At 47.0% G+C, this 12,826-nt stretch overlaps 1 protein-coding gene across 10 annotated transcripts in view; it reads right to left on the bottom strand.

Moving 5' to 3' along the window:
• RHBDL3 (rhomboid like 3) overlaps positions 1–6,915 on the bottom strand; it is a 65,089-nt gene extending 58,174 nt beyond the window's left edge. For 2 of the 10 annotated variants that reach the window (XM_072025578.1, XM_072025582.1), the window contains exons 1-3: positions 3,167–3,334; positions 2,953–3,052; positions 2,346–2,369 (exon numbers count right to left, since the gene is read on the bottom strand). Coding sequence is in view for 8 of the 10 variants with exons in the window: in XM_072025581.1 (XP_071881682.1) it covers positions 2,346–2,369; positions 5,908–6,027 (144 nt within the window). In the remaining 2 variants the exon portion in view is untranslated. Of the gene's footprint in view, positions 1–2,345; positions 2,370–2,952; positions 3,053–3,166; positions 3,335–5,907 lie in introns of those variants that run through there. The other 8 variants (XM_027471643.3, XM_027471645.3, XM_072025581.1 and 5 more) reach the window with 7 other exon arrangements.
• Positions 6,916–12,826: the final 5,911 nt, after the last annotated feature.

The raw sequence follows: 12,826 nt of genomic DNA, 5'->3' as shown, positions 1-12,826 counted from the left end.
AAGAACCCTATAAATTTTGTATGTCTATACATAAAACTGCTTTTTTGTCAGTAAACCTAAATGAAAGTTTTGTAAAAATACCTCCCCCCAGGAAAAGAAAAAGCATTACTACCAGTTTCAACACCTGTCCCCCCACCAAAGGCAAGGAGGGGAGGGATTACTGCCCCCTCCTTTGCATCATTTACCGTCACCGTAAATCACCCTGGAAACAGGAGACTTGCAGACTCCCAGCCCGTGAATTCCCAACTGCTCTAACACATCCTCCAGGGTCTTCCCTCATTCTGCTGCTCTCTGGGGAGGACGTGAACACTGGAGCCCCTGCGTCCCAGCACAGTGTGTGACTTAAGCCTTAGTCCCAGCCCATGAGTCACAAAGACAAGGGGCACATCAATCTTTGGTCACCCATTTCCACTCTGCACATACGTCAGGCCAGGTCATACCTCCCAGCGAGAGCTGCAACTCTTCTGAGTTTCAACGCGCAGACTTTCTCTAGCTATTAAGACATTATCGTGTTTCACAGGGATGCCAGTCAGAGCTAAACAAAATGCTCCCCTCTCCTATCAGCACGGAGCTGCTGGGAACAGCAACCTTGTTCCATGACAAACAGCATCTTGCGATTCGCTGCAGGGCTAATTGCATTGCATTGCTGATACTGCGCTCAAGGAAGACGTCAGCGCCTTGGCTTTGCCCACAGGCAACAAGGACGTTATTGATTTATTCAGGACTTACAACTAGTTGTCACAGGTTGCATTCTCTTTGATAATAAAGCCTTACAGACGAGGCTTAAATTTCCACTGCAGCCCTAATTGAAACATAGCTAATTATCAGCTTTTGCAGCCCATTCCCTTGTTTCTGTGGTAATTTTCAGTAAATCCAACAGTCAAACTCCCCTCCCTTAGACAAAAAAACAGGACAGGGAGGGGAGAAAAAAGGAAAAAAAAAAAAGACCTCTACTATGCAAGCAAGTCCAATGGGAAATTACCCATTCCTCTCTTTGAGCCTGAGGTAGCTACCAGCCAAGATCCCCATCCCACAAGGACTCAATGACTTCAAAGGATGCTTGTAGAATCAGACTTCAAATTAAGGCCAACTTTCAAGACAGAAGAGAATTCCAAGTGGCTGAAACATTCAGCTCAGACCACAAACAATTTATCTTGAATCAGTCTTCTGAGTGGCACCATTCCCTCTGAGCACCAGCAAATTCAAATACACCACGCAATTTAGGTGCGATCAGCAATTAGAGTAATCTAATTCCCAACTGCCAGTTGCTTGACTGTACAACAACAAACGAACTGCAGTCCAGACACGTGGATTAACAGTTAGTCACAGCTAACTGGCTACAAACGAGCACTCATCAGAGCAGGCAGTCCAGTTATTAGCTGAACGACAGCAAGACCCCCACGGTACCGAGGACATCCTTTCACAGAGACTGCACTACAGCCTTCAGCTGTAGAAGCAAGAATCACCACCTTGTAAAGTGGGGACAAAAATCTTTCAGAACTTTAGGATTGCCAGGTCAACATCAGCATCAGAGTAAGTTCGCTTACAGTAGGTGACATTTACACACACACACAACAGCACAAAAGTTTATGACATCCAGAGAGCGGCACAGCTTAAAAGCAAGTCAACCCTAGAAAAATCCTTCAGTTTATAGCTGCTTCACATTTCAGCCTGGCAGATGGAAAGAACACCACAAAGCAAACATGTCAGTTAAAGCAGCTAAAAGCATAATTTACAAGCTAGAATCCACAACCCAAATTCTCAGCAGCTATAACTCAGAGCTCTATAGAGCTGTGTGGATCTCAGCCAGCTATGGATCTGACCAATGGCATTTGTCGGGTACAACCACAGCCTTTGGTACAGAAGCAGATACTTTGCTAATTCTGTGGAAGTTAAAAGCTGCGGGTCCTCCCCTGGATCAAATAGATGCTATCATGCAGAAGTCAGTTCAGCAGCTGGGGAACCATTTCACAGAACACGGTGCTGGTTTTACAGGTCGTAGTTTGCCTGCCTCAAAGAGTAGGCGATCCTTTAATCCCCAGAGCAGGGATAGTGCAGCTGGCAGCAGTCAGAGCACCTGCTGCAGCGCCTCGGCTCAGCCCCTCTGCTACAAGGGATGGTCAGCCTGGGCCCACTTCTCCTCCTGGCTGCTCTGATGAGAAACTGAGAGAAAGGCCCAAAGCATTAATGACAATAACGAGTTGCACACCAGCACCCTGGGAATCAGGAACATGGAGCTCCTAAATTGTATGGTAAAAGCACGGAAAATCTAGTACAGAGGAAATTAAGTGCGGGCTACACTCTTTGCTCATAAGACAGAGACAATACATCAGTTGTTCACATACCTGATCAAATAGGGCTTTCCAGTGCTGAGAGGCAATGCATAAGGGAGGAAAAAAAGAAAAAGAAGGTATGAGAGCAACGACATTAACACGCAGCAAACTGTAGAAGTATATTCTAACAGAGAAATAACCAAATGATCTAGTGCCATTTCCAACAGCCTTCTTCATCCCAGAATCACCTATCCTTCCGGGGGAGGAGGCAGGGAGAATCTACCAACCACAGGGAGTACAGTTTTCATTTACAAATCCAAATCAAGACAAACTCGGAACATTCATGTGTTAATTCTGTTTTCTTCTGCTTTGACTACTTGTGAGCAAGTAAGGAATAAAAGGCTTTTTATCCACAGGGATCAAGACAGCTTGGATATTGAGGGGAGGGAGGAGTTAGCAATGTTTTTTCAGATCACTTTCTAAGATCCTGTGGCCCAACCGTGACCCACAGACTGCCCTCTCTGGTTGTCAGAGCCTTGCCTGCTCCTAACTCTGGCAGGGACTTGCTGCAAGGCCTTTGATAACCCATCAGTTCTCTGAGCCTCACATGTCCACAGCTGAAAAACGGATAATTCCTCTTGCACAAGTTGTAAAGAGGGATGCCTGGGACTATATTTACCCCTACAATTTTTGTTCCAGATCTGCCTGAAAAGCTGTGCACAGAAAGAAGGTCCTCTTCAGTGCAGACAGCCACGTGAACACTCCACCAGTCCTTGTCACTTGGGAACAGAAAAAACAAGCTGATGACTGGCTCTGGTTTATGCTCTGTACAAAGACCAATGTCAAACCACACAGCCCCACAGAACTGAGGCAATTCCTAATGAAGTGCTTACTTCTCTTCCTAGCTCTTGGATTTGGGGTCAGCTGAGAAGAGATAAACTTCCATGGGGCAACAGTGATCCAGGTAACCACTGCTTAGATTCCCCCTGAAAAAACCTGCACATTCCCAGTTCTCTTGTCTGAAGCGTGTTGTTGAGCACAACACTTTGTTTCTGCCTCATATATCTTCCTAGAAAAACAAAATGAGAAAAATAATAACAAACATGAGCCTCATGAAAACTAGTCTCCTCACTATGCTATATGCAAAGCAGAGCTCTGGTGAGAGCCTTACCCAGTCCTCCCAAGAATATTTCCTTTCACATGGTAGGCAAATCTAAAGCAGAACTGACTGGAGAGACAGTGGGGTATCAGGCCACTGAATTTAATCAGTTCAGCTGCTGGCTCCCCTCCTCCCCATGTCCCCATCCATTTATAAACTCCCATTTATCATCATAAATCAGCCCAGCGCTTTAAGCAGAACATTTTGGGACTGCCTCAGTGCTGGCTTTGTGGAACGCTGCTCCAAGAGCTGTAATGACATCACAGCTGAGCTGTTACACGCTGTCAGGGCTGTGACAGCCAAACATCCACAGTGTAATATTTTTGTGGTTAACAACATATAAAGAACTGACCTTGTGACAGTTCTTGCTGGCCAAACCAAAGAGCTTACATCAAGCTCTCAAATGTAATAATAGAAAATCAACTCCCAGTAAGGTCTCGGGGGGCACAGAGCAGTTTGAATTTTCAGAGATGATGCTCTGTAGCTTGCAGCCTGCTTGTTTCAGCAGGAAATCCTTGGCTGTGGAGAAGGAGGGCATTTATACCACTTCCTGCTCTTCTGACTTGCAGATGATACATGATACCTCAAGCTTCTGTCATATCATCCATCTATTGCCAGGTCTCAGCAGCTTCTCATAAGCAAATGCAACTGTGGGCTCTGGCTCTGTTTTCTCGACTGCAGAAAACAAGGCACAAGAGTCAAATAATAATGCAGATCCCAAGGTAAGTAATAGTAGGACAACACAAGCTGGACCAGACCCAGGCTGTCCTACCTCAAGGTCAAGCAGTGCATCAGCAGCAGAACTAGGATGAGAATCTGGATTTCACCAAGGAAAGCTCACAGCCTGTCTACTGTCTCAGGAGCCCAATCCTGCCAGGCACTCAGCTTCTCCTGGGCCCCTGGCAGGATCAAATTGCTAATGGCTGCATTCTTGTAGAGGCTGGAGGAACTCCAAGGGGCCCATGTGTATCACAACAGGAAATCTTACTTGTAGACCATCCAGACAAGCACAAAATTTGTCAGGGAATAAAAGGCCACAGTCTGAAATAAGCAAGCACAGGGATTTGGAAACCTGGACTCCTGGAAAACCATCCTTTCCCAATGAAAACTACACGTACCCCTGCTCAGGCATGCTCCAGTGCAGACTGCCCAGCAGTGTTACAGCAGAGTACAAACTGCATCACATGTTCCCTGCTGAACGTGCAGCGCTCAGGATTACAGCCTGGGGAAAGCAGCTCTACCAAGCAAGTGCACTTCCTGTGCTTGCCCTCTGGGAGGAAAATTCAGCAACCGAATTCTAGGGGATTCAGAAGGAAGGACCAGAGGAGCAGGAGCAGGTGCTGCCCTGAAGCAGCCCCCTGCAGGTTCCTTTAGCAGCATCATAAAAGTAGAGGCAAAAGAGGATGTGCCATTGTGGTAGGCTTAGTTTACCAGCACCCCTTTCGTGCCTGTGCAAGGTCTGGGAGACAGCTCACTTCAGCAAGACATTCAGTATCACTGCTTCATCCCTCCACAGGCAGGAACAGAGCCTGCGCTTACCTCTGCAGACTGAGCAGAGGCTTTGCACAGCCCTCATCCCAGCAGAGTTTGCTGGGAAGGAGAGCTGCAAGCAGTCCAGGGCTGCACCAGGAATGCAGATCTGTTCACATTCACTCCCTCCCAGACAGGTGCACAGCGAGTTCCTGCCTCCAGCACCGGCAGATGCAGAACTACCACCTCAGCTCTGCAGGCTTTGCTGCTCAGCCTGGCAGGAGCTGATTCAAAGCACGCAGGACCACTTGGTGTCCTTCTAGGCTGGGTGAGCAGAGGAGAGACAGCACCAAGTTAACCCATCCCCGGGTGAAATCACAGCTCAGAGGGTGGAGAGAGGCTATCAGCCCTGCCAAACTTGCGTGGAAAAAAAAAAAAAAAAAAAAAAAAAAGAAAAACACGAAAAAAAAACTTCCTCTTCTGTTTGTAGATCGTGGGCTGGAAGAGGGAACAGGTTCTTAAGAACGGGGGTGTTCCACATCTGTCACCCTCCGAGTAGCTGGGACTCTGGAGAAGCTTGCTGTCCCCAGGAAGCCCCTCAAGCCCAGACATCAGCCCCTCTCCTGCCTCTAGAGCCGCTTCTGCCCGCAGCCCGGTCCCTCTGCCCCCAGCCCTGCCCTGCCCAGCCAGCCGCAGCTCGCTGGCAGCCGGGTGCGGGCGGCCAAGGAGCCCGGCGGGGCAGTACCGGGGGGCTCCGGGCTGGGGCGAACAGGGGGAGAAGGGGACTAAGCCCCAGGACGGGGCCGGCCCGGCGGCTGCCGGAGCCCCCCCTCGCCTGCCGGCGCTGGGAGCGGCGAGAGGGCGGCGGGGACGGGGACGGAGCCGGCGCCTGGAGGGTCACCGGCCCCGTTCCTCCCCCCGGCCCGGGCTTTCTTTATAAATAGCGTGAGCCGATTAAGCCGGCCCGGAGGAAAGGGGCGAAGGCAGCGAGCAAAGGAAACTTACATCCTCTGCGGCCATAGGTAGGACATCCTCGGAGTCGAGCACCTCGATTTCTTCCGCTTCTGAGCTGGCAGCCACGGCAGGGGAAGAGCTGGCGTGAGGCTCCGGCAGCCTGTCTCCCATGCTTGGAAACGGTCCCCCTGCAGCCCCCGCCCCCCCACCCGCCCCCCTTACTCCCCAGATCCTTGAAGAAATTAAACCTAGCTGCCGCTTGGCAAACTTTCAAGCGCAGCCGAGCCTGCTGCCTTCATGACTCCCGCAGGCGGGAGGGGAGGAAATCCTCCATCCAGGGAACATCCAATTAGCGGGGGCAGCGCAGGCGGGCGGCATCCCGGCGACGGGCTCCGGCCGGGGCAGGTGACCCCTCCCCGGGGCGGCTCGGCCACCTCTCGCCTCCCCTCGCCTCCTCCCGCCCCGGGCACGGCCCCCGGGGGCACGGCCAGCCCCCCCCGGAGCGGCCCCGGGGGCTAGCAGCGGCCGAGGCCGGCTCCGCAGGGAGGCAGAGCTCGGGGGGAGCCCCCGGGAGCAGCCCCGCTCCTCTAGGGGGGCAGCCCCCCTTTTGGGCAGCTCTGTCCCCCCCTCTCCGAACACCCCTTCGGGTTCCCGGTGCCCTGGGTCGGGCTGAGCGAGCGCAGGCAGGTGGCGGGTTTGGGAGCCAACTTCTCCATCCCGGCGAGTCGCAGTGTGGGGTCGCTGTGAGGTTTTAAGCCTTCCCCATCGTTATTCGTCCCTGCGCGTGGAGATGGGTATCTTAACCATCTGGAGCCGGGATTAGGAACTTGGGGAACGCCTCGGTTGAGGGCAGAAATCCAGCAGTTTTAGCTCCTTCCAATCAAGCGCGGAAATAGCCGGCTGGCAAGGGGGAAGGGCCGGCAGAGCCAGGCTGCTCCGCCCGGTGCCAGCGCCCTGCTCCGCTCTGCTCGGCGGCTGCCACAGCTGAGGGCAGCCCCGGGCAGAGGGGGCCGGCACCCCAGGCCAAGTTTTAGTGACACGAGAGCTCTCGCACCGGTGCAGAAACACCTTAGCCACAAGGACAGAGCAGAGCCGAGCAAGAATTCCCTCCTTTTCCCGACAAATTTGTCTTAAAACAGAAAAGAAAAGAAAAGGAAAAACCCCAGGAAAAGCTGTGGAATGGGAAGGGGACCTTCCAGCCAGCAGCAGCAGAGGGTTCAGCAGAGATCCTCTCTCCCATCCACAGCCGTCACAAGGTCCTTACTCCATACTCCTTATCATTTTTGATCTGGATCAAATTTGTCCCACACAGTGATGGGAAACCTGTGCTCCTAGCTATGAGCTAAAGCAGCAGGACAACGTGGTGGTGAATAGCAAAGCATTCCTAACAGTAAAGACCCAGACAGGCTGTTGCCAGTGGGCCCTAGCTTCTTCAACACTATAATATTCTTCTGCAGAGAAAGGAGAACAGTGCCCAGATCTCTGCAGGTGTCCCCGTGACCTACGCCTGCTGACAGCCACGCAGAGCAGCAGACATCCAGAGCACAGCAACCCATGGGCCGGCACTAATTTAAGGTCAGGACCAAGGGCTACAGTATCTCACAGAGCTGAGCAAAGTCAAGTAAAAGGAATGATCTCCTCTGTCACCTAATCTGATCCCTTGGCAAAACCAGCAGGAAAAATCAAACCTGCAAGTGATCTGTATTTTGGGAAGAAATTAAGAGTTAAGATGATAATCTTATCCTGTATTACTGCCCAATTACTATCCAACTGCCCCATCCTGAACAACTGTTATGTGCAAGGAGTGCTAAGGTAAAAAACTCCCCTCCATTTATGTTTCTGAGCCCAGCAGATCACAGCCTTAGCCAAGAGATTTTTTTTTTTTTTTCCCAAGAAATGTCCCTTTCAGTACTTTGAAGATTTTAGCTAAACATTTAAAGTGAGTGCAAGAAGTAAACCCAAGACCCTTGGACCTGAAAAGCAGAATTTTTCCACCTCTGGATTCAGATGAGAAAATGACAACAAAATAAAAACTGTTCAGAAGCCTCCAATGAAACTGATGAACAGAGGGCTTCTCCCACCTCCGTAATGGTTGGACTTAATGATCTTAGAGGTCTTTTCCAATCTAAATGATTCTATGATTACCAAATTGTTGTCCTAAGTTAAATAGAGCAGACCTTCTTCAGGTTTAGAGGTGATTCTTTGTGCACGGCATCCACTTCTTGCCTAGAGCCTGCCCAGCCTGCTCTTCCAAAATGAAAGAGCAGGCTACCAAATGCAGAACTTCTGAAAAGCAGTAACCCACCTTATTCATACAACACCACCCCTGCCAAAATATTGCAGGCCATGTACAGCTATTATAAAAACAATCTCTTTTTGATTAAAAACCTAAACCTCATCAAAACTTAAAACAGATGGATAAGCAAAAATATACTATGCCAACAAAAAGAAACAGCAATCATTAAAGATGTCTTTAGGGAGGAGGAAGGCAAGTTTTAGAAGTAAAGAGAGAATAAATGAGCTGAATTTCAGGGGTAACAGGTTCCACACAGTTGGGGACTGCCATTCCAAGAACTCTGGATTGCCTCTGATTGCAGATGCTAGCAGGAAAATGCTAACGATGAAGTCTAACATAAATGCAATAAACATCAGGGAGAGCTGCAAAAAAAAACTTACCTTAATATCAAATCCCCATTAAACTGGAAAACTGCTGCAAAATTATAAGTTCATTTTTCTCCTCTAAGGAATGTTTTCACTAGTGGCAACGAAGGGTTTTTTTAGGGAAATATCTCTGTACATTGCACATATGAGCTAGTGCTGTGCTATAATTGTCACAGAAAGGAAATTAACAGTATTCTAATGAGGAGTTTTGTTACAGACAAATTATCATCTTCCAAGTCTGCGAGAGCCTCTTAATTTAGACTGTCACTTCTCCCCACTGCATACCCTAGTGATTCTACCTTGGAAAAACAGTAATTGCTAGAGACACTAGGGAGCTGTGGGCCACCACAGAACAGAGGCAGACAGAACACACAAGGGCTACAGAAGAAACTTAGAGAAGAAGCTTGAGATAACAACCCCTGATCTGTTTTCACATTCAGTTATGTAGGCAATCTTTTATATTCCTAATACTGCAAACAAAATGTAGACATAGGTCCTTCCTGCATGGGAAGTGGCTAAAAAGGTCAGCTCATGAATATGCAATTTAAAAGCTCTCAAAGGGACCCAGCCAACATCTGTTAGCCAAGCCTTCTGAAGCAAATCAGAACAGTTTGTTCATAGGTCCTTTTTCCACCCAAAAAGTCCCAAAGGACTTTTAAAAACTGCACAGTTCTCACAGTTGAAACCAAATGGAGAAATCTACATAGCTTGATTACTGCATTGGAGCTTAGACAGGGACCCAGACCTGACAGGCTACTTCTGAAGCAAAATGCAGTGTTTTCGACAAGATGTCAAAAGCACTGCACCCTAGCACGGAGTTAGATAGTGCACACAATTAGAACTGGACCAAGCCAGTCAGATTAACCCTTTTAGACCTGTAAAAATGGTGTAAGACCTTTTAAGATCTTTAAGAACCACAGACTATAGGAGTTGGGGTTACTGTGCCCAAAAGTTAACAAAGGGCTCTTTCAGTATCAGTGATGATGATATGAGCCTCATCTTCTAGAATTAATACAAATCAGACAATATAAGCTGCCTTTCAGCTCCTCCCTAATTCAAGAATGCTTTCTCTCCTGAAGACAAGAAACTGTGGGGAAAAATAAGGTCCAGTCTCATATCTGACTTCCATCCTATCTTGAAGGATTATCTACCTGGCCCTCCCCATTCCCCTTGTTATACCTAGAGATCTTTCAACTCTAGCACTGAAAAATTCCCAGTGCAGACTCTAGTCTTTCTACCTGCTGCTCTGTTCTGCCCCAGTAGCTGTTATTGGTTGCAGCTGGTTCTAACTGTCTCTTTCATTATAGCTGAGGAAATAATTAAATCCACCATTAACCCTTTCTGGACAGTTGTTTTAAGAGGAAACTCTTCTATCAAGTCAGCCTACATGTTTAAAATGCGTCTTTGCTCCTTTTCAACTGTCACCTGATGGGAACACAGCACACATTGATGAATGCATCCCAAATCTAAAGAATTCTTTGAAATGGAGACCAATTAGTAATTCAAGGTTAATTTCCAACTTAAAATCAAGTCATGCTTACAATTAATCCTGAACTGACAGTCTTTCAGACAGGAGGTCAAAGCTGAGGGGTGAAGGATGTTTCTCCAAGGATGATTAAACAAGATCTTTGTCTTCCCAGTGACTTTGTAGCAAGGCCAGGCAATTCACACATCAGATTGAACATGAAGAGGAGATGGGAGTCCAGTTTGTAGAAAAAAAAAATAATTAAATAAAAAATTGTTAGAAAACAGTGACAGGATCAGAGGAAAGAAAACAAATCACTGTGCAGAGATTGTGAGTGAACAGAGAATTAAATGGGCTGTTGCTCTTTCTCCCCACCAACCAGCAGTCAAAAGCAAAAGTTAAACTATTAAGACTTTCTTCTTTATGTACTCAATGAGTAGAATACTTTCCTCTCACATCAGTGACTACGACTATAATCCTCATGGGATCCTGGAGGTCTTGGCAAGTGAACTTCATAATTCTTACCTCCGTGGCATAATTACACAAGTTTTCACAGAGAACACGAGCCACCCACACAAACAGAGCCACAATAGATTTAGATGGGCTCTCTTCCCAGCAACTTCCTCTCCCTAAACCAATGGAGAAGGCCAGGTTTTGTAACAGAACACAGCAAACTCTGGTCTTCACCTGCATGCTGACCCTTGTACCTTTCTTCCTCAGTGACAGAATTGCCCTTTTTTTTTTTTTTTTTTTTAACATAGCTAACAAAAGAAGCTTTTCATGTAAAGTACCTATATTGTGCCTACCCCCACTACGGCATTTCACTTCCAGTTACTAATGAGATCTGTTCATTAACAGACTAGACCAGATTTCAGTTTGAAGTCCTCTCACTGTTCACTGGCTCCATGTTCCTTCCATAATTGTCCTACAAGTTAACAGCTTTCCCTTTAATGCTTTTTAAGGTATTAACTTGTTCAAGATGACATGAAAATACAGTTCCAAAGCACTTTTCTTCCTCTAGAAAGTAAGGGTTTTCTGAACAGGAGAAATTTATAGCAGCACAGGGGAATGGATTTTACTAAATACTTTTCAATATTATCATGTATTCTGCTATCAAGACCCTTATAAGGACGTTAGGAAATGGTTAAGATATTGCTATCCCAAACACGCATCTGTTCATTGTAGGCAAAAAATAAAAGGTCTTGAACAATTAGAGCTAAAAATGAACATAATTGCCTGAGTTCCTGAGCTTAAATAATATACATGGAAAATGGAATAAAATCCTTATAATTTGTGAAATATTCATGACAATTATTACTAAGGCTTTGAATGCAATTTCAAAAGTACATAAAGGCATCTGAAACTGAATCAGTTTTATGCTTCTGTGAGGCAAGAATCCTACATGGCACTCTCAAAAGCAGGATTTGGTCTACTAAGTTACTCAGGTGTCCTTAAAAATTGTCAAGCCACTCTACAGACTACTGGCAGTATTCAGTTTTAAACAAATTGCCCTAAAAAGTCAAGTGAACCCCATTCACTTAATGAGTGCTCACCAGATCATGGTTTATCAATTTCACTTTCAGGCACTTAAGTCAAAAGAGAATACCTCGGACTCACCAGTAGTGTGATGGTAGCATTTGATGGTCTGAGCATCATTTACTGACTTAATCCAGGAGGGAAGAGAGACGAGAAGTTCGTGCACATCAATAAGAAATGAGATACACTTCACTTCTGCTGCAACAGCAGAGACCTTGTGAGCTTCAGGAAATGGCTGCAAGTGGAGGTGTAAGGGGAATTCGCTGCCTGTGAGCAGAAATGCATTAGCGTTACTGAACACACGGGAGGCTCCAGAATCTGGAAATCAAAGAATCTGGTGGGGAGCTGCAGGGTGTGTTGTATTTCACACTCTGTCTTTCACATCAAAGTACATCATGCTCACCACACACATCCAGCATGGCTGGAACAGAAGGCATCAGCTAGCTAGGATGCAGCCACTGCCTTCTACACAGACGAAGGTAGGTCCAGCGTGTGCTGCCTCCTCTTGTGCTTTCTAATAGGCCAGAAGATCCAGAGATCCTCACAAGGTTCTCTAACCCTGACTCTGATTTGGGAACCACAAGACATCTCTCAGCCTTGCAATTTCATGTCCTTGTTTTTCTATTCTCCTACTAGTGGCAAATAAAGCGCACCAGACAGGTGAAAATACACAAAAGGCAAGAAAGTACAGGTCTGGGTCTTAGATACCAAGCACAACCCCTTTTCTCCTACTTTTGTATCCAGCTCTTAATTTTCATGTTCAAGCAACACTGCCTGTGCTACTGCTAAGAGAGCAATCAAGGTCCTCTGAAAAGAGAAACTCCCAAATTGCCCTTCAGTCTGAAGAACATCTTGTTATTAAGACTCTTCCTTTTCCCAGCTTCCCCCACCTGCTCCTGTAGCTTAATTTGGATTCAAATTCATTCCCATTCCTGCCTTAGAGTACTACCATTAATTGATATAATGAAGGCACGGAGATGGGATAAAACTCCAGTGCGTGACAGGAAGAAGTAAGGGAGGAGAAAACACTTAACTTACTGCCTTGTACTGCTAGGCCAGTGACCAGCGTGGTCTGCATGGCTGTTGAGGAAGAGAGATGCTTCATTGATGCTTTACAACACCTCACCCCATCTGCAGCAATTTCAGATTGAGCAGAATGGATGATAAATCAGATCAACAGCGGGAACCCTGATAAATATTGCAAAGTTGCCAGCTGTTCCACAAACACAGTATTTCCCCCCCACTAAGAGAAGGTTAGAGAAGCAGCTTACCATTTGTCCTAGCACAGGCTTGCAAGATCGTAGTTTT

This window comes from Anas platyrhynchos, chromosome 19 (assembly GCF_047663525.1).
Source record: "Anas platyrhynchos isolate ZD024472 breed Pekin duck chromosome 19, IASCAAS_PekinDuck_T2T, whole genome shotgun sequence".
Classification (NCBI taxonomy): Eukaryota; Metazoa; Chordata; class Aves; order Anseriformes; family Anatidae; genus Anas; species Anas platyrhynchos.
The sequence above is the reverse complement of the archived record's forward strand: the minus strand, read 5'-3'. Positions and strand labels throughout refer to the sequence as shown.